The sequence below is a fragment of the Varanus komodoensis genome, unplaced genomic scaffold (assembly GCF_004798865.1).
Source record: "Varanus komodoensis strain SLA01 unplaced genomic scaffold, ASM479886v1 scaffold33, whole genome shotgun sequence".
Lineage (NCBI taxonomy): Eukaryota > Metazoa > Chordata > Lepidosauria > Squamata > Varanidae > Varanus > Varanus komodoensis.
In genome coordinates, this window is record NW_025335817.1 from 8,200,449 (window position 1) to 8,222,396 (window position 21,948).

The 21,948-nt window shown below is 49.4% G+C and overlaps 1 protein-coding gene across 1 annotated transcript; it reads right to left on the reverse strand.

The window, feature by feature from the left end:
* Positions 1-1,861: 1,861 nt before the first annotated feature.
* On the reverse strand, positions 1,862-18,963 carry FSD2 (fibronectin type III and SPRY domain containing 2). Its single transcript, XM_044438959.1, is given in 12 exon segments — positions 1,862-2,145; positions 2,222-2,398; positions 5,503-5,635; positions 7,084-7,129; positions 7,131-7,218; positions 8,421-8,574; positions 9,879-10,013; positions 12,340-12,504; positions 15,515-15,638; positions 17,344-17,598; positions 18,375-18,470; positions 18,571-18,963. Coding segments are annotated over 12 exon segments (2,019 nt in total). The 3' UTR covers positions 1,862-1,892.
* Between the last annotated feature and the right edge of the window lie 2,985 nt (positions 18,964-21,948).

Consider the following 21,948-nt stretch of genomic DNA (forward strand, 5'->3'; position numbering starts at 1 on the left):
ATTTACATTGAACCTTATGGGGAAATTTGACTTGGCTCACAACCAATTGGGGTCATGACCAGAGTCCTGGAATGGATTAAGTTTGTGAGCCAAGGTGCCTCTGTATAATAGCTTTAAAATCTTATGGGCAGCTGCTACGCCTTAGAGGAGGCATTTCGACCTTTAGAATGTGGGAGGAAGCTACACAAACCCCTGGAAACGAGGACCAGTGGTTGGAGGAAAGGTCTAAGGGGAGGCAGTGCAGCCCGTTGGGGGCATCTAGATAACCACATTGTCCCCCCACCCCATTGATGCATACTTATACAAATCCAGTGGCATCTGATTTTCATTTTTCACACAAGTGACTCAGCACTTCCTCCTCCCCCTATAAATATTGATAAGCTGCAGTCGGCTTGGAATGGCCCCCAGAGCTGCTACCTTGGCAAACCGAGCAAGGGCTGGCCAAGCCAAGCCAAGCCAAGCCAAGCCAAGCGCGGGTGCCGCTTCCCCTGGACAGAGGTGGGTCTTGCATGGCGTGCGAGTGGCAGGAGCACCCTTCTTCCAAGGGTTCCTGGCCCGCCGCCCACCCACCCACACAGGCTGCAACAGAGTGGGCCGTCTTTCAGGGTTCTCCATCAGGCGGATGCACCAAGCAAGGCCTCACCTTGACTGCTACCTGCTTCATCCGATGCTTTCCCAGTATCTTGGTTTATTTGTGTTGGACATTCTGAACCCCTTCATGCAGTAATCTTTATCTAGGCTTGGACAAATCTGTCCATTTTGATTTCGAGCAGTTTCTCATGTTTTTTTCCATTTGTTCTGTCCTGTTTCTGCATTGCAGGTTTTAAAAAGTCTACGCAAGAATCCATATATCTTTTTGTGCATATTTTCCCTAATATTTCCATTTTTGTACGCAATTTTGCTCTATGTATAGGCCCTACAAATGCCCTTGGACCATAATTCCCTAGCCAGCATAGCCAGGGGTGAGGAATGCTGGGAGGGACCCCAGTGCAGCAACATCTGGAGGGACCCAAGTTGCCCACCCCGGCCTTGCACAATGCTTGCTTAGTACTTTCCCCTCCATTATAGGCATTTTTGAAAATGACTGTATATTAACCATTTACACAGAATCTTGAGGGGACTGCAGGTGGCGCAGTGGTTTAAACCGCTGTGCTGCTGGGCTGGTTGATCGAAAGGTCGCCGGTTGGAATCTGCACAACGGGGTGAGTTCCCGTGCTTTGTCCCAGCTCCTGCCAACCTTGCAGTTCGAAAGCATGCAAATGCAAGTAGATAAAAAGGCACCACTTCAGCGGGCAGGTAACAGCATTCCCTGCACCTCGGTGTTTAGTCATGCCGGCCACATGACCACGGAGACTGTCTGCGGACAAACGCTGGCTCCCTTGGCCACGAAACGGAGATGAGCACCGCCCCCGAGAGTCAGGCACGACTGGACTTAATGTCAAGGGGAAACCTTTACCTTCACCTTACAGAATCTTGACAACCTTTCATTTACAGCCAAGTCAGCTGGCTTTATTTGCTGGCAAGTTGTAGCCTGGCAGAAATGTTTGTGCCCAGCTACGCGTATCCCCGTTGCCCCTTCTTTATTCCATCCCTACATGGAAAGAGGAGCCAGGTAAGAGCCTAGCTTCTCTGGAAGGCCTTTGGGTGCATTATTTGACAGTACGTCTCCAGTTACTCAATCTTCTTCTGTCTGATTCCTGCTTTATCTCATCTGCATGGTGATATTCGTAATCTGACTAGCCTTGTTTTGAATTTTTGTTGCAAGCCTATTTAAGTTATTTTTGTACAGAAAAGTGGGAAATATCTCCAGATCTCAGTACAGTCATATACGTAAAGCATCCCTCGCTTTAAGGGTGTTATGTGCACGTCAGGCCTGCTAAGCAGCGCGACCCTTAATAAAAATTGGCATATGCGGGCAGCGCGATGCCGTTCTGAATCCTGAGTCTGCCTGGCTCTCCTAGCGCAAAGCAGGGGCACACGAAGTCCTGGAAGCGACCGTGGAACGTATAGAGGTGCTGCATGATGTCGGTGTTGAAAAACGACAGCGTCCCTTGGTCGTAGTCCAGCAGAAGGCCAATTCTTTGGGGAGAGACGGTAATCTTGATGTCCGGTGTCCTCCCGTCGTTCAGAAATTCGTAGGTGTGCCTGCGTGAGAAAGAATCCCTTGGAATTAAATGCCCTTAGAAGCACAATCGCAGCGAAACAAGCCGGGGGGCTGTACCTGGACAGGGTGACCGTGTGTCTCATGCACCAGGAGGAGTGGCTTGTGCCCAGGCAGCTGTCTCTCGGCACGTTTTCCAAAGCCACGCCGACACTGTATTCCACGCTTTCGCTGACATCCACCTCCCAGTAATGTTTTCCTCGGAATGGTATTGGGTTTCCCAGGATGGCGATGGACCTGGCCAAAGCAAACGAGTGCGTGTTAGTCCCGTGAGGTAGGTGAGCTGATAGTTCTGGCAGACTTCACCGATGGACTCACTAGGATGGCCAGCCCATCTTTTATGGCCCCCCTTCTTACCCTGAATATCTGGAGATGGCTAACCCGTAAGGCTGTTGGCGATATAGGGGCACATAGATTGGGATATGTAAGGCAACAGCAGGGGGTTGGACTTGATGGCCTTCATGGCCCCTTCCAGCTCTTCTCTTCGGTGGTTCTGTGAGGCCCTGACTGTTCTCATATGTACAAGCCCTTTACATTGGTGAGGCATCTTGTCGCTCATCTGCCCTGTGATGTGAGAGAGCCAGTGTGGTGTCGTGGTTAAGAGCGCGGGACTGGGACTCAGAGGATCCGGGTTCGAGTCCCCGCTCAGCCATGGAGCCAACTTGGCGACTTTGGGCCAGTCACAGACTCTCAGCCCAACCTACCTCACAGGGTTGTTGTTGTGGGGATAAGATGGAGGAGGAGAGATGATGTAAGCTGCCTTGAGCCCTTTGTAGGAAAAAGGCAGGATATAAATAGCAATATAAATAAATAAATAAATAAATAAATAAATAAATAAATGTGCCCATTCTCAGAAATCCACATGGCAAAACTCTCACGAGCTCTGCAGCTTCCTATTGATCTGTCTGTCCGTTGTCCCGATGGCAGAGCGCTCTCTGAGCATTGCCCTGAACTGTCAGCCGCGTGCTGCACAGAGGAAGGACGTCTGGCGAACCTTTCTGTCGGACTACGTGCCTGCTAGCGTTGCTATAGCAATGGTGACAACTTTTAGAATTAAGTGGGAAGGGAGGGAGGGAAACACCCACCCACTTTCTCTAGAATCTGATGACGTACATAAAGATGACAGATTGCTCTTAGGCATAACTAGGAGCAACTTGAGCTACGATGCAGCTTTCAAACCCCGTGGCCGCAGGCTGGAGCTGTGCTGGAGTCTGATGAGGAACCCACCCCACCTTTTCTACATTTTGGACTCTCTGAAGGCCATGAGAGGGAAAATGAGCATCAAATGCAAAATTATGCTAAGTGTCCAGCATGTGATTATAAAATTAGAGGCAGCAGCGGAGGCTTCTGTTTTATAGAACTCAGCAGGAACCAGTGGAAGAGGGCATTGCACCAAAAGGCACAATATGATTAATACAGAAATCCAAGGCTGCTATAAAAGCAGGTGTGATCCTCTTGGCAACCGTTCAACAATTTCCTTTCAGAGTAATTGCCAACTCCCCGCCTCTTGCTCTCTCTCACACAAACCCCCTCTCTGCAACTTCTCCAGCGCTCAGATCATCTTTTAAGATGAGGTGCCTGGAACTGCACACCGTTTTCTGAAGAATGACTGCACCAAACGTGTGCATAAAAGTAATTATAACATGAGCAGTTTAATTTTTTATTCCTTCCCTAATGAGCCCTAGCATGGATTTGCCCTTTTCATAAAAGCCTCACACTGGGTTGATGTTTTCATCAAACAAATTAATTCTTTGGAATAGTCAGTTGACCTCTCTGCAATGGGTCAGAGACTTAGAAAATTATTTTCTGGTAAGTGAATCTGTTTGAATGATTAATCCGTCAATACAGAAATCAGTGATCTCTTTGCAACAAGCTTGGAATGGTGCTTTATGGGTACTTGATCAACCTTACCTGATAAATGGTCTTGACCATTGAACCCATACTCTGAGTATGGTCAAAGGATGGATTCCCCCCCCCCCCAACTGTTTCACGTAGTCCCTATGGCTGAATTGGGGATTCTTAATTTACTACACTTTCAGACATGAACCTTAAATCCTGTTCATTTATCTGTTTGCTGAAAATGTCCTTTGAAGGAAGGCCTTTTTGAAGTCTTTCTGCCTTCTTGGAGTCACTGCTCTTTAATATAGAATAAATCAAAAGATGGGCACATATTTGATGTCTGGCTTCCCGTGAAAGTAAGATATTCATAAGAATAAAACGTGTGCATCAGAAGAACTATTATGTTTTCATTACCGATTATTACAATTACTATGAATTACGAATATCTTTATGCCACTTCCATCTACAAGTATCAGGATGGTGCACAAACATGTCAGCAAAAGGATTAAAACAGTGAGCCGTGTGCTCTCTGGGTGCAACGGGGCGCTTCTGACTCCCCGATTCTCTTCTGCGCTGCTAATTCCATCCTCTGCACAACAGCAATCGAGTGCTTCTGGGCAACCCAGACAAAGCGGAGACCTTTCTTCCTGGAAGGAGGCAGGTCAGCAGAGTTTGTATGAAGGGGCTCCACTGACCAGCCTCCTTCCGGAAACAAGTGATTCCCTTGGGAAGTGTCAGATCTTCCAAGCATATAGTTCTGTTCACACACTGCAATTGGCAAGAGCCGTCTATCACTCGCGGAAGGGAACTGACGGGGTGGAGTGCCGTCAGCAGGGGAAGAGATGCCCTCTTGGACTCTGCCCAATTAAGCATCCACTATGAAGCTGCTGCTACCCCTTTTCTCCTTCTTCAGCACTGAGCAAGTGACAGCCATTTTAAATCCCAAGGAGGACATCAACTCCACAGAAGCCATTGTGCGGTCAGATTTCGGGTGTGTGCATGGGAGCCCACTCAGCTGGGTGGGTCTCGTCATTCCAAAGATGGATGGTTTTTAAAATGGATCAAAGCCCAGCTGTGATTCATGGTCCTGACACTCCACAGGAACTCACGGTGCGGGAGGTTAGCCCAAGGGCAGGTGAAGGGGCCAGTCCACTGGCCGGCCATGGGAACAGTGGGGAGTTGCAGGCCAAGGGAGGAGACTCTGAAATGGGTAGTTTTTCCAGTGGGGAGCTCCTGCCTCCTGAAGAGGTAGACCCAGACACTGGACAACATCACTGGAGAGAGGTCCAGTTAGGGTGTGGGTCGACATGCAGAAGGGTTCCTAAAGAGAGTTTCAAGTGATGCATGGCAGAAACCGTTCAACATGTCACTCTGTGTATGCTCAGAGTCTTGCATGTAATAATAAAAGATAATTAGCAAAGAAACACTTGTGGGGAGAAGCATGGCTCACGGGGAAGCGCCGGTGAAATCATATTGTAAATCAGGGTGTACAGATCCTATACCTTGTAAAACTGTTTTCAGAGAAGGACAAATCATTTCGTGAAGTCTCGGCTTTGTGGCACATAATCGTCAGCCCATCTTCCAGGACAAGCAGGGAGGGGTGGGAGGTTTCTTCATTCAGTGTAAAGGCAGTGCCTGTGAGGAGACAGAGCGCTGTAACCGGCGGTCGCCATAACCCGCAGACGCAAGGCATCCCAGTGCGAAACCTCCATTCTCTCCTTTGCACACACGCCCTTGTGGAGGAGCGGGAGCTGCTTCCTGGTGGCGCAGTCTTGGGGACCTCAAGGGCCGGGGGCTTGGTTTTTCTCAGCCCTAACCGGGGATGTGCGAGCAGTCTGGTTTGGGGTGGGAATGCATTGGATTTCCTCAGCTCGGCTCCCTGGACTGGCCTGCTTTCCCTCGTCCCTAATTCCAACTAGTGCCAAGTGTTTGTGTGGGCTTCTGCCGGGACATGAGCTCAGGCTGAGTTCTTCTTCCACACATGTGACTTTGCATATTTTGTGCATAGATTTATGCAGTGCTTTTTTTGTAAAAAAAAAAAAAAAGTGCTGGAACTCACATCGTGGGGTCACACTTTTACACAATGGTCACCGCCGGCAGCAAGCACTCAGCGCGCGACCGCACGACCAATCCCAAGCCGAGCAGCGTCCAAGCCGAGCAGCGCCCTCACAATCGGCGCCGACAATCAGCGCCGACACACAAGCAGCCCGCAGGCACTATGTTAATGATTTTTGCCGCCGATCTGCTAAGCCCAACAGGGCGATTCACAATCACTTGGAAAAATCAGTCAAAAAAAGGTGCCGGAACGCTGTTCCGGTGCGTTCTATGACCAAAAAAGCCCTGGATTTATGTGCCTCGCATGAAGAGGCCGCCAGCATTGCAGCTCAGCTTGCTTCCTGGATGGGGCTGAGTAGGGCAGAGAGTCCAGTGAGTACAAGAGGGCCGGATTCCAGCCCAGTCTTCGCATGCCTGGCCCTAGCCCTCCGCTCCACTGGGCCAGCGGTGAGTTACGAAGGCAACCGACTACTCCGTACATTCTAGTCTTGGCCCTAGCGGAGTGGCCACTTGGGCCAAGCGAGCTGGGGACGTCAGGCAGCGGCTCTCGCCTGGCCTCCTCCTGAGCCGCTCCCCTCTTGCTGGGCGAGTGCCTGCAGGCAGAGCGGCTTGCTTCTTGCTGAACGGCCGGCTGAGGCCTCGGCCAGCCTTTGCCCAGTGCAACGCCACAGACAGCGCCGCTGCCCAGGCTAGCGGGGAGGAGGCCAGGCTGGTGAGGGATGCAGGCTGCCCCACGAGGCCTCTGGGCAAGGCTCCCCCATGGTGCGGCCTTTGCAGCAGCTTTATGACTGAAGCATTGTTGCGGGGAGGCGGGGGGACAGCCCCACACCGCACACACACACCCCATCTCCCTTCCCCCAGCCAGGTCCTCGGGCAGCGCTCCTGGATCGCCTGGCACGGACTGTCCAAGAAGAGACCGTGGCCAAGGGCGGCAGACTCCGGGGACAGCTCTGCAGCGGACGGGGGTCCCCCCCAGCACGGCAGCCTGCGCTTGGCGAGCGCGCAGGCCAGTGCCTTGGGATGGCTACCTGTGCTGAGGACGGCGACCGGATCGCTCTTTTCGCTGGGCCCCCCCCATGTTGACGGCCCTCACCGAGATGAGGTAGTGGTGCCTTGGCTCCAGCGGGATCAGTGTTTCACAGTTTGGAATCCCAACAATAGTCCTGGAAGAAAGGGAAGAGGCCTCTTGAGAAACGAGCCGCCGTTGCCGAAGAATCAACAGATGAATGGCAGTCTTGTTCGAGCCTCTCAGGGCACGGTCCTGCGTGCGTTTAGACATATGTTGGGGACGTACATGACATACGCGGGCATGTACTCCATCAGCCTTTTTCCTGTCTGAATTCACATAGGATTGCATCCTGAAAGACTGGAGAAGAAATGCCCTTCTCCCATCCAGTGTTTTACATGTGAGCCGGTGGGACACAAGAACGGACTCTCTGTTGCACCCAGTTCGTCCTTATGATCCAACGGTTTCTGTGAGGCCTATGCCTCGATTCCCCCTGCTGTTTGCAAAGGGTTTGAGATGCTGCTGATGATTCTGTTGCCTTCACTAGAAGTACCCACAGAACCATCCAACCACACTTATTTAAACTTCTTTTGCACTGCTTCCTATCCTAAAAGTCTCCATGGTTTAACTTAAAAAACATGCAGTGCAGTTCAGAAACACTAAAGCTGTCACAAGAAAAGTAGTAAAGCATCACGGCATCATGGTCCATCACGAGCCAGGGAAAAGCCTGGGTGAAGAGATTGTCTTCAAGAGGCGTGAAATCACAGTTTCTGCTTCTCAGACCACACCTGGAGGAGCATTCCAGAGAGAGGGTACCACTACCTGCTTGTACTGCATTACCTGGGGACACTCAGTTGGTCAGGGGTCTCCTTGGAGGCACTTAGGGGCTGATTTGGCATATATAGGGGAAGACAGTTGACTTCCCTAAGTCATTGTTGGAATACAACTCCCATCATACCCAGCCAATGGCCTGGCCAGCTGGGTGATGAAAGTAGCAGTCCAACACCAGGCTATCCCAGGCTAGGCAAAGCTGCCATATAATAGAATTAATAAAGTGCAGTCACAACAAACCACAAGACTAAAACTGCAAGAACAACCAGCAATTTTGAAACACAATACGGAAATACTGCCAACACTGAGAAGAAACCAAAGCAAAACCCCAGTGACAGAAGGATAAAAAAGGGTTCACATTTAAACCAGCAACAAGGAAATTAGCTATTACACATTAAGAAGCCAATTGACATGGCAGTTCTTCCACTTCCAGCAAAAGACGCACGGCAAACATGCCCACCCTCGAGGTTCCTCAGTTCTTTGGGCATTTTGCAAGTGGCGACAAGGCTCCGAAGGGAGGCAGCTTACTCAGTAATCATGTCCCCATCCTCTCCATCTGTCAGTCTGGACAATTCAGCAGTATAGGAGTCGACGGGATTGGTGTTCCCACATTCCCAGCGCACCAGCGCCGCATGCTCACAGCTCTGGAGCTCCTTCCTTTTGATGACCGGTGGCAAAGGAGCTGAGGACAGAGACGAGAGAGGCCCTGCTGAACCGTCTTGAGATCTGCATACGGTGGTGGGGTTCACACGCCGCAATCACCCGCCCTGCAGGGATGGATGCAAGCCACCAGCTTGTGTGGTGCAGCTTGTGCTGCAGATGCGCACGTGGCCCCTATGCACGTGTGGCTTCCACCTTCCTCTCTCAGCCCGCCCCCCACCAAGCCCGCAATCCAGTCCCTTCTTGTGTGGCCGGAGCAGCTTCCCGGGGCGCTGTGGCAGTTCTGCAGAAACCCCCCTGCCGGATTCGGTCAGCCCCCCTTCTCCATGTCCCGTTACTCCACTCACTCCCACACTGGACTCGAGAAAAATGCAGCACAGAAATGTGGCATCTTATCTCTCACGTGATGCAGGATGGAAGTTCCTGCATTTTCCTTGGAAAGAAAATAGTTAGTGGGAGATGTTGACGTCTGAGGAGGGTCTGGAAAGGGTCGTTTTACAGGCCTAGTCTGTCCCATGGACGCCTGATTGGCTGCCTCTGTTTTAAATATTTGTAAAGTGCTTGACTCTCCTGGGCGTACTCTGTATAATCTGCCTACCTAGGGGCACACGATCCAGCCGGGGTGACGCACTTTAAAGTCCCGTTGGTCCTGGGATGGGACAGGCCAACACAACCTGCACTGCAGCTCCAGCCCTCAGGGGTGCGTTCCAAGGCCCTGGCGCCCTCCGCAGGTGGGCACTTCCAAGCTCGGGGGTGAGACGCGTTCCATGCATGGCGGGAAGCGTCGCTCCAGCACCTGCCTTTGCCCCACGCCTTGGCCCTGCAGCTCAACTAGTCAATTTTCAGCCAGCCGGATAACACACTGAGGCAGGATGGAAGACGGCCCGGGGCACTGCTTCGAGGTGGCTTTGAGGCTCTGCATAATCTTACAGCCCTCAGACAATGTCGGAGGCCATAAGTTTGCACCCTAAGTTATCTGTATCTGTGCCCCACCTTTTCTTTAGGCAGCCCAGGCAGCCTTACAGAACCTTCCTCTTCCACTTTATCCTCACAACAACCCTGATATTCAGGTTCCATGGGATTTCCCACCCCGTGAACATGTATAGGACTGCAGCTGAATGGTACAGTCCTACAACTGCTCAGTAGCAAATCTCGCGAAATTCAGCGGGGCACCAGGGCTGCGTCCAGAATGGCTCTTCTTGCAGCTGACCGTGCTTAGCCTTGGCTGAAGTGCACCCCGCTTCTCTAGGCTTTCTAGAGTTCAAAACCCAGTAAAAGGATCCTGTTTAAAAATTGGCAACATTCAGCCTCTGGAATGCCATGTACCTGTCATGTAAACAGCTCTTTCACTCGCTGGACCGACTCCTGCTTTGTTTAACGCTTTCACCCAAAATTCATACTGTGCATTAGGCACCAGATTAGCAACTGTACAGTAGGTCTCTTTCACATTTGTCATAAATTCTGTAACAGGAAAAGACAAGGCTTAGGGAGTTATTTTAAACTGCCATTTTCTGACACGTGCTCCTTAATGCAGTATCTTTAATATTAGGTGCATCCGTTTCTGTTTTGGAGGCAGGATATTTTCAGCAACATCTGAAGGCTTGGATTGATTCAAAATTAATCAGCAAGAAGGGAACAAAACAAGACAATCACACAAACAAAAATCCCAACCCCTAAGCTAAATGTACCAGAATATTTCTCATGGCTTTTAAAACATCTTTGTGGGTACTTTTCCATGTCTTGTGATGACTAACAAGATTTTGCTTCATCAAAGGTCAAATGACCATCTCTTGTTTTTATTCTGTGCCTTTGGTAGGCATTGCACCCCTGCTAAACAGGCTTCTGTAATTTTCTGTCACCATCAGTCTCAATGGGCATGGCACTTTTGCACAGTACAAAAGGAAGGTTTCCCGTCTGTAATTTGATACAGGGAAGAGGAGGGAAGTAATGGGTCAATGTTGTTTCCATCATCTGTTGCCGCTGCCATCGCCGCCTTTATATCCTAGAGCCCGTGTGGTGTCGGGGTGAGAATGTCGAGGGAGCAACCCAGGAGGTCCAGGTTCAAGTCTCCACTCAACCACCAAGCTCACCAGGTGACTTGGGACCAGTCACAGACTCTCACCCCAGCCTACCTCACAGGGTGGCTGTTGTGAGGATAAAAATGGAACTCCGTAAGTTGCCCTGGCTCCCTCACAAGAAGAAAAAAGCAGGAAATAAATGCAATGCAGTTATCATCATGATCTCAACTTGTTTTATGTCCTTCGGCAAGGAAGCCAAGGTGGCTTATATAGTCCTCCTCCTCTACATTTTACTCTTACAACAAGCCTTTGAGGTAGGTTAGGTGGAGAGTCTACAACTAGTCCAAGGTCACCCAGTGGCTGAGATGTGAGTTCTAGTTCAACACTTTAACCGCCATGCCAGCCTGGCTTAATATTGGATCTAGATCAAGGACCACAGACTTTACGAAGAGGGTAGCTTTTGAGGAAGAATGGGATAGAAGTCAGAGATTGCATCCTAAAGTAGAGGCGCAGAACCTCCATTCTGCAGACAAATCTGGTCCTCTGTGGTTTTGTGGAGGGCTTTGCCACCGTCCCTTGATCCCAAGTCCCTTTTCCCCAACCACTGATGTTTTGGTGGTTTCCCAGATTGTGTGTGTGTGGGGGGGGGGGGGGGCTTCTATTCCAAATGAGATGCTTTCCTAAGGATTAGTTGATGGCAGTTGGAGATTTGCCCCCAAATATTGCTTTGTTGCCCCATTCGCTTTGCCTTTGGCCTGTCCCTTTGCCTTAAGCCTTCCATAGTCCACATCACTAGAATGTGAATCAGTCCCTGGAGCTGAAGGAGGTACCACAGCCCGTCTCAGAGGGAATTCAGAGAGGGCATTTTAGCATCGGGGCTAGCAAGGGAGAAGGCTGGGCAACGCAGGGATCAGGAAGCGGACTTTGGAAGGCTCAGGGTGGTGGAACGAACAAGGATTACAGGCAGGGATCAGCTGCTTATCCATCGCCACAGATAAGTCAATGCGTTGCCTGGCGGGAGGGCTAACACATGCTCACTTTACAGGCATAAATGCAAATTTAGATTTCGTGATGCAGTTTATGGAGGATGGTAGCACAACTCCCCATGATGGGCAAGACCGTGCTCCCCGCTCCGTTTGCTGCTCCTGCCCCTGCTCTCTTGGGTTTTGGGGTGCACGGTCTTTACACCAAGCTTGGACTGGTCAGCCCTCCAAAGAGAGGACTGTGCTCTTTCAAGTAGGACACACAGCCACCCTTGCAGGGATGTTTCAGTATATAACAGCAGTGGGATACAGGTGAAAAGGTTGTGCTGAGGCTGGAAAAAGCATGTTGACAAATGATCAGTATTCCTGAGAACTAATAATCTGATCTGGCTTGCATAGCATGTTTTTAAAAGAAACTCGTGAGCTGTTTTCTGATAATTAAAGCTGTTGCTTATAATCACCTCCACACTAAAGCTCTGTGTAGATTAATGAGCAGCGTAGTGACATCAGTACATGTGGCCTGGTTTCTAGTACAATCTTTACTCAACACATTCCAACAAAGCTACCTGGGAACCACGATTTTTGCTTGCTTGTAACTGGCTCTAGAGGTTAGCCTAATTCTGGCTTCCTTATGGAGCAGACCATCCATCTTTCGGGAGGCAGCAGCCTTGTTCAGGTGGCTCCAGCTGTCACAGCTTCATGCAGTGTCCAATCACGCTCAAAGGCAAGACAGTTAGGTCCAGCGGAGTCCCTCCCAAACTCTCTTTGGGCCTCCCATCAGCTTACCGTCTTGCTCCTCTTTTGTGGTGTCATTGCTCACTCGCTTGTAGTACAGCTGGTAACTTTCAACAAGATCTTCTGAAAAGAAACTCCAGCACACCCTCACGGATGTACCGGTAGCTGAGCTGGGATCCTGGGAGTTCATCACCGGTGCACATGGAGGCAAAGAACCTGGCAAAAGGAAAGGGTGGAAGGGAGAACATCAGTGGACATATTTTGCATGGTGGCTGTAAAAGATCAAGAAATAGTTGTTCTTTAACCTCACGCCACAGCAGAAGTTGCTCTGTACCAGGACAGACTGTAAGTCCAGCTAGCCCAGGACTGGCTCCCTAAGGAGCCAGGAAATTTTGTCCTGTTCTTCGAAACCTGTTGGATGTTGCATGGCAGGAATTGATGCAGCTGAAGCCAAATGTGGGTGAACTTACAGATGTGATTCTTACTTTGGTTCAGCATGCAACAGGGGAACTAAAAACATTTGCATCGAACTGTTCTTCTTCCCCAACTTAGGAAAGGGGGAGAGAGTAGGAAGGGGGCACCACCTCAGTGACCCGGAGCAGTGCTGGCGAGGGCGTGTGGCCAGGGCAACATCCAGAAGTCTGGAGAGAGTGAGCATGGGAGGTCTGCATTTGTCACATGTGTTGGACTTTCCCAGCCCTGGCCTGTTGAACCATCCATCCACCCTTTGCAGATTGCCGGCTGTCTTCATTGCATCATCCGTTCGAGGACCAAATCAGATTTTTCTCCATTTCCCAAATGTGCATTCACACTGGAAAGTGCACACTTGCACAACTGTGTGCTTCCAAAATCTCCCCCAGTAAGTAAATTCTTCCATCATGTACATATGCACACTACAGGGCTTTTCTACGTGAGGCTGTTAAGCTGCTGCAAACCTGCGATCCCGTTTCTGTTCCTGCTTTTCCACTATATAACCTCTAAGTGGTGCTGTGGTACAGCAGTATGGCGCAATCACACAAGGGAAAAAAGTTTGCTTTCGCTTTGAGAGATAAACACTATACTTTCCCTGCTCACAGAAAGTGCTCTGTGGACATAGAAGTGAAACTGGAATGCTGTGCTATTTGTGTAGAATCAGGAAACAATCATAAGTAGGGAATGATAAGTGCACGATAAATGCCATCTGTGAAAAAGCTCTTACTCAGGGGAAAATGTTTATTTTGGAATGGTCTTTCTTTTCCTTTTCCTTTTTGCATTTTTGTGCAACTAAGCTTGTGTGCAAAAACAATCCACGAGACTATGGAATCTACATAATTCAGAAAAAGCCGGCCCACTGTGGAATGTCTGGTTCTGATTCCCAGAAATCCAATCTCATTTCAAGCTGCCCCTGGTCTATGCAGACTGCTAGCAGGATGTCATTTCCCGTCACCTGCTGCCTGATCCTTCTCTGTAGCTGGATCGAACTTGGGCCCTCCTGCCCGCAAGATTTGCTTTAGGGTCGAGCTATGGCAATGATCATTGCTTCAACACAACTAAATGGACATGGTATTAAAATGCAGATTCCTCACAGCATTTAATATTGCGGTATATTATCCAAGACTGTCCTCTGCAAGTCACCCCCATTCTGTGAGGTCCTTCCCAGTGATTAAATATGTCCTATTTGCAACTCACGGCTTTTTTATTACTTCCCATTGAGCATGACTGCAGGACTACTGATGAATAGCCTCTTAATAACCTCCTTTAATAGCCTCTTTTAATTGGCCCAGTCCATTTTCTTTTCTAGTGTGCTGGGAGGAGCTTTCAGGATGGGTTTCTTTGCATTAGTTTTCCTCTTTCCAATTTTAAAGCAGAATATGCCCGTGTGTTTCTATACAAAAAGAAGAAAAGGAAAAAAGATCCCACTCCTCTCCTACAAAAGGCACAAGAGCTTGGAAAAATAATATCTCTCAGTTGTGGTTTGCCTGTAAGTGCTGCAAGTGTGTTTGCTTGAATCCAGCAACGTAGGGTCCCGTATGGATGCTGGGAAAGCACTGGGCTGCAACTATCCAGTAAGGCCGGCGCCTGGATTCTCCACCAGAAGTGGGTGAACAAGGCATGGGAATTGGGGGTGCCAAACATGGGGACCACCGTCCCCTTCAGCTGTGCCGCCTCTTTTCCAGTGCAACCAGGTTTCCACCAACCTCTCACTCGTGAAGGAGAAGAGCCGAGGCAGGAGCTGCCTCCCAAGCAAGCCAGCAGCATCTGTGCAGAGGAGGCGGAGCAGGAGCAGCTGGTGGTAACAGAGCGGAGAAGGTCGTTGCCCTGGGGGAGGGTTGCCACTGAGCCTGCCTTGGCCTGCAGCCCTTGAAACCCCGCGGCCAGCGCTAGTGGCAAATCTCGGGGTGCAGAGCCTCACGCTGAGCTTCAGGAGCAAACGTGCTTTTTGTCGTTGCCGTTGCTGCTTTTCTGTCCTGCCCTTTCGCCTCTTGCAAGCCGCCCAAAGTGGCCAACACCGCCCTCTGCCTCTTCTCCTCCATTTTACCCTCACAACAGCCATCTGAAGTGGGTCCGGCTGAGAGGCAGTGACTGGCCCAGTGAGCCTTGTGGGCAGGTGGGGACCAGCACCCAGGGTTCCTGAATCCCAGCCCCTCTCTGTAACAGCTCCGCCACACTGTTCCCAGTGGTTTGACCCCATGCACACCCTGCTTCCGCTTATAAACAGGTTGGACCTGCGACAAAATGCTGCAGCGTGAAGTGCTTCAATTTGGGGATGACCAAAAGGCATCCTCTCCCTTCCCCATCCACACCGCCACCCTCTGCAACAGTCAGACAACACCTTTTGCCACCAAGCATGCTCGGTCCTCCTTGGGCTGTTCCGGTGCCTGTGGGGTTTTCCTCCTCCTCGGAAGCTGGTTGGTGTATCTGCAAAGCTCAGAGTACCTCTGAGCCTGCCAAGCCCTCGCTCTGGCTAGTCAGCTTGGCTACGTCAGCAATGCCACGCACAGCCTGCGCATCAGAAATGAGGGAATCCCTGGGATGAGGTCTCCAGTGCCCTTTGACCAAAAAAATCTCCGTTGACGCTGGAATGCGGCTGGGGATAATCGGATGGCTGAGGAAGCAGAGAGGGTATTCTACTCTAACACTGAAATCCTAAACACCTCCACTCAGAAGTAACCCCTGCTGCAGGAAAAGGTCCCCCGTTACCTGATTATTCCACAATTGAAACCAGAAACAAATACCATGACAATACCTGGGAGAGCATCCACAGAGTCCATCAGTTCTTGGATATCCGAGACATTGATGGTCCGGGCTTTGAAGTCTGTTGGCATTGAGAGGTCTACCTCCACATCCTTTTCCAAGAAAGTGCCCAGTCTGTCAGCGCCACAAAAATCAGTGTTAGACAGCCATCCCAAGAGCTTAGCTGGGATGCTCTGATGCTTTTGGGGGATGGGTTGAAATTACAACATAATAAATACTAGAGACAGGATCAAGAAGTGCAGGGTAGAGATGAACATCCAAAATTTAATACCTCTGGATGTCTGAGGGAGGAAAAGATAAAAAATGCATTGTTCAGCCTTACCGACTCTTTGTAGCAGTTGCAGTCTGTTGGGAAAAGAGAGAAGCAAGTTTCAGTGACAGGGGTGGGATGTGGGACGCACATCTCAGAGCTCCAGTGGCTTTGTAAAGAAAAGAAAAGCTGCTTGGGATGGGGGAGCTGAATGTGGGATTTTTCCTGCCATGGTTCTGTATTTTTCTAGTGCTGTTTTCTGCATGTTTGCAAAAGTCATTGCTATGGCATCCAGTGAAGCTTTTTCCCAGGTAGCCCTGCAAAGGTTTGCAGTCTAAATCTGCATACCGGTGGCTGCCTTTGATAAAAATGGCAGGATGGGAAAAAATAAATGTAGAGAGGAGAAGCAATGACAGGCTGAAGCAGGGCTTAACCCTTTCCCCGCCTCAGCTCCCGCATCTGCCATGAAATTCACAATATGCCTCTTTTAAGTCTTGCAGGGGAGAAAGCCACATGGGAAGAGCCTGGAGCAGGTGCCAGTGCTTCTGCCTCCAGGCCGTGTGGCATAGATTGGTGCGCAGGGCTGGAGAAAGTGTTGGGACTCCAAACCCCATCAGCCTTAGCCCGCATGGCCAAAGGCCTGAGCTGTAACTTCTGGAGGCCCACAGGAGTGCCATGGTGTAATTATCAGATGGGATGTGCTTTTAAACTCGTTATCTATCTGCAAATCTAAGAGAACTTTTCTCTGGATCAGTGCAATGTTCTGCCTTCTAAATGTCTAGATGGTAGACATAATAAAATTCCAGATGATAACAGATGTTGCCCTTAGAAGAATGAAAAGGCAAATTCTGTTCTGCATATTTTCATCAATTATTATTATTTCTTCAATTATTATTATTAGGCCTGATCTTGCCTAATCTTGGAAGCTAAGCGGGATCTAGTTGAACTCTTGAAAGGTAACTTAATGTTGTAAACTGTCCAGAAAGCTTTGACTATGGGCAGTTTAGAAATTTAATGTAATAATTATAGTTAGCTGGCTTGTTCAAAAAACTAGAGTTTATTTTAGGTAACAATTCCTGTTTTGCATGCAATGATTATTCGGATATCTGCTAAAGCAGCTGAATTCAAACTGGATGAAGGCTGAATTTTAACGCATTCTTCCTCCCAGGGATGGGGAGGGGGAGCTGGAACATTCAGGGCGAGTGTGTTGCATGGGCTTGCTTCCATTTGCCCTTAATTATGGTTGAGGTTAAGTAGTAATGCAGCCCCGGCATGAATTCGTCCTGCAGTGTCTTATCCTGCAAGGGCATCTGAGCCAAGTATATTTTAGAAAACTATCTCCTTTATCAAAAGTTTAACAGAACACTCAGTCTCACAATTAATCTTATTTAATAATTGGTTTTTATTGTACCTTTAATTAGCAAACCACTCTGTGGGTCCTGGAGACAGAAAAGTGACATAAAAATAACACATGTGATCTAAATTTTCTCCAGATTGTTTTCTGACCCTTATTTGCACAGAACATCTGGCTTGGAGTTTGAAGACTAAATATGCATTTCATCCATGATTATTTGAACTATAGATGATCTCACCTTTATCACATCCACTTTATTTTCACGCTGATCAAGATCCTCAATGGTTTCTGTCAGCTCTTTACAGGTGTCTAGATTTTCTCCGCAGCTGACCAATTGTTCATACAGCGCCTCCAGTTTCTCCTTCTTTTCTTCTCCCAAAGCCTGCATGTTTTCTTCATACCTTTGCTCAAGAGTCTGCATCAAGTCACTGTAATGCTTCTCAAAGTTCTGCTCCTGCCTGGCAAAATCCTCCTGGTGGAAAGCATTTTAGGTTCACTAAACTTTCTTAGAGTTTCTGCCACCAAAACTCAAGGAAGATCCATGGAACGTTCTGATGGGAGCTATTTGCACAATGGAAACTTTTGTTCATTTGAAATTGATTGACCCACCATCACTCCCCCTAAAGGACTGTAGGACTTGTGCTTCTGTAAGTGTGCCCAGCCTTAAGCCCAGAAATTAGAAAGTGCAAGTAACGGAAAAGCAAGATGATGTTCCATGTTGGCCTAAGATCAGGACCTGTTTCTTTATGGCATGAGAGGACAACCTTTCATCTATGGAGGAGCCCAGCCAGCCTGCAGAATGCTGGGCGCCATCTCCAGGCAGAGGCAGGAAGGGGAATGCCTTTGCTATCTCTGATCAGAGATGGAGATGACGTGGGATGTGCCCGTGAGCAGCCCTGCGCCTGACATTTGCAAGACCCCATCCTGAAGATGCCTGCTTCTGCCCCTTCCCATACCATTTGGACCCCTGATGGTGCCCATTTCTAGTCACACTCTGAAATGAGGATGTATTCACCATTTAGGCTAATGGTGGCAGACTTTCCCGTCCTCTCAGTGATGGATTAAATGATCAGGGTATCTGTGTATAAATCGGGGGAAGACAATAAACAAGGCAGATGACCAGGGCAGAACTGTGTTTTGGGCTTCCGCCAGCACCTTAGGCTATTGATAAATTCCCTCATGATCTGATACGTAGCTGCGAATTTTGTCGAGGGTCTGAGGGGCTCCATTAGGATCATTCTGTCTTACCTCTACAGTGATAAAAATTTCCTCCAGGTGACTGGAAAAGCTCTCCAGGTGGGCAATCTGTTCTTCCAGTTTGCAGATATTTTTCTGAAACGCATCCTGTCAAAAACAACAACCACAGAAGCTGTGCAACAGCAAGCAGCTGCAGCATGCCAGGGAGCTCCCGCCCCTTGCCTGGATGGGTTCCCATTGTTCTTACCTTCGCGATTTCAACCACGCTGGCCAGAGGCATGACCTCATGCTCCTCGTGTTCGCGGCAGTGCTTGTCAAGCGCTCTGACTGGAACGCAGCATGTAATGCAGTACATATCTGTATCTTTGAGGGGATTTTTGTCATAATCAGTGATGGCCTCACTGGCGCCATGAGCCTTTTCACCGCCTCCTCTTGCATCACCCAAGGGTTGATCCTTAGAATCCATGTCCGGGATTGCTTGCTTCTCTGCACTTTGGGCCCTCCTGCTTTCCACAGCCAGATCTCGTCTTCGAAAGGGTTCTTCTGAAAAGATTTCAAAATCTTCACACGAGTCATAAAGTTCCAGGTGATAAAATCTGGGGCTTCCCGTTTGTCTCTCTTCCGATAGCGGCTCCATCATCAAACTCAAAATACCAGATGCTAGTCTTAAGATGCAGTGGAAGTGAAAGTTGTTGCAAGATCTTCAGGACACGTAAAGGAATGACTGTATAGCCCTGAGGATAGATATGGAGGGAGGGAGGGAACAGAAGTGTAGCCATGTTAATCTGGCATAGATAAAACTGTACCTACCGCAGCTGGAAACTAAAGCATGATCCTATCTATGCATCTGTCTGCTTCAAACTTGCAGCCTAGTGATGTACAAAATACAAACCACAAAAATGTTAAAGAAAGAACTGAGAACCAGTATCTCACAGACGAAACAAGTGGCCCTTGATAGCCCTGTTCCTCCATGAATTTCTTGGATCCCCCTTCAAAGCCATCAGATTAGTGGCCATCACTGTCTCCTGTGCTCCCCAATTCCATATTTCAGCTATGTGCAGTTTTTCCTTTTCTCAGCCCTAAACCTGTCACCGGTCAGGGCTGGGGGAGTGTTCCTGGGTTCTGCTATTATGGAAGAGGGAGGAAACCTTCCCCCATCCAGATTCTCTGAACAGGTTGAAATTTTGGACACCAGAGAGGTCTCTACGTTGCAGTCACCCTTCCGGACGTCATTGTGCTCCACCTAGGAGTGGAGAGGAGCCCTGCTGGCTGAGCATGGGCTCTTCTAATCTGGGTGCGGCTCGCAGTGGTCCAGCAGCTGCACAGAGGAAATCCCGGAGCTGGGCCTGGGGCACCCGCACCCTCCCCGCCATGTTTCCGGCAACCAGGGATTCCTCCTGTGCTTCCCAAGAAGGAAAGGCAGAGTAGCTGCACCCCGTGCATTGCGGTGCTTCTGCTTGCTCTGGGAACCCTCCACCGGGAGTCACCCACAGTGGCTTTCCAGCAAAAAAATCTCCTGACCTCAGGCTTAAAAACCATTAAAAGTCAAACCTTCTATTTTACAAATGTAAATTCAGGATGTAAACATGAATGCAATGTTTCAAAACCTGTGCAGAAAAGTGGTCTCATTTTTCTCCAAGCTGTTTTGGTCTAAATGTATCAGTTATTCATGCCTTAATCAACTTTTTTTCTAGCTTATATAGTGCACGCTCACTTTCACTGACAGAAATGTAGCACACATAAGTAATCGAGTGTCAGTCGTCCACACATGGATTATAAATGCAGAACGTCGCTATTAGAAACTTGCCTTCTGGGTTAAGGATCCATTCTTCCTTCTTACGGCCCAATGGCAGTAGATCCCATGCCTGTTTTTCCTAACAGACCTTGATTTTCAGATGATGGCAGATCCCTGCCAGCTTTGTCCGACTGCAGCTGCAGACGTATTGCTGTAACTCGAGTTGGCTGCTGCTTTCCGAGCGTGGCATGCGAGCCATGAGCCCGGGGACAAATATAGATGGGCACCAGCTGTCCTTCCATTGAACGCTACTCAAGTGTCGTGGAGAGAAGGTCAGCTCAAAAAGCTGCCAAGAAAAGTCGGTGTTTAAAAACCTGGGATCCTGTGAGACCATTTCACAGCACCATCTCCCCCCCCCCCCCCGCAACTTTAAAAAGAGAGATTTTCTTGTCCATATTCACAACTGACAGGCTGCAAATATAGAAACATAGAAACAGAGTGAGTCAGAAGGGGCATCCAGGGCCATCTAGTCTGACCTCCGGCACCAGCCGGCTCCGCTCACGACATGCCCACCATGTGCACGTCCAGCCTATCCTTGAACACCCGCACCGATGGGGCCTCAACAACCTCTTGTGGAAGCCCATTCCACACCCTCGGGGTCCTGACTGTCAGGAAGTGCTTCCTGGCATCCAAATGGAACCTTGGCTCCCTGAGCTTTGCTCCATTGGAGCGTGTCCTGCCTTCCTCTGCAGGGGAGAACAGGTCTCTACTCATCTCCATGTGACACCCCCTCACATACCTGTATGTCGCCAACATATCCCCTCTGAGTCTCCTCTTCTCCAGGCTGAAGAGACCCAGCTCCCTCAGTCTCGCCTCATATGGCATCCCCTGCAAACCTGCCACCAACCTTGTGGCCCTACGCTGCACTGACTCCAACCTGGCTATATACTTCCTGTAATGAGGGGCCCAAAACTGAACACAATACTCCAGTTGCAGGCACACCAGAGTTGTGTAGAGTGGTAGTAATACCTCTCTTGATCTAGAAGCCACATTTCTGGCTATGCAACCAAGGGTGGCGTTCGCCCTCTTGACCACCGCATCACACTACTGACTCATGTTTAGCCTGCAGTCAACCAGTACCACAAGGTCCCTTTCACAAGTGCTGCTCTCCAGCCACTTGTCACCTAACCTGTACTTTTGACAGCTATTCCTATGCCCCAAGTGCAAGATCTTGCACTTATCCACATTGAATGCCATCCTGTTGTCTCCTGCCCACTTCCATAGTCGGTCCAGATCCTTTTGGATCTGGAGTACCTGCTCCTCAGTTGTGGCCACTGCTCCAGTTTTAGTGTCGTCTGCGAATTTGATCAGCAGACTCTTCACCCCTTCTTCCATGTCATTGATGAAAAGATTAAACAGGATCGGCCCCAGGACAGAGCCCTGGGGGACCCTGCTTGTCACTGGCTGCCATCCCAATTATTCTCCGCTAATGGTTACCTTCTGCTTTCGGTCAGTCAACCATGCCTTAATCCACCGGACAGTGCTTTGGTGTATCCCAAAACTCCTCAGTTTCTCCACCAGGATATCATGGGGCACTTTGTCAAAGGCCTTGCTGAAATCCAGGTATACCACATCCACTGCATCCCCTCCATCCAGCCATCTCGAAACCTTGTCATAGAATTCCACAAGGTTTGTCTGGCAGGACCTGTTTTTGCGGAAGCCGTGTTGTGTGGCTATCAGCCTCCCTTCCCTATCTAGCATCACTAGATCTCTCTCTATTATAAGCCTTTCCATTGTTTTTCCTACAATAGACGTAAGGCTAACAGGTCTATAATTCCCCATGTCCCTTCTACTACCCTTTTTGAAAATTGGGACCACTGATGCCACCCT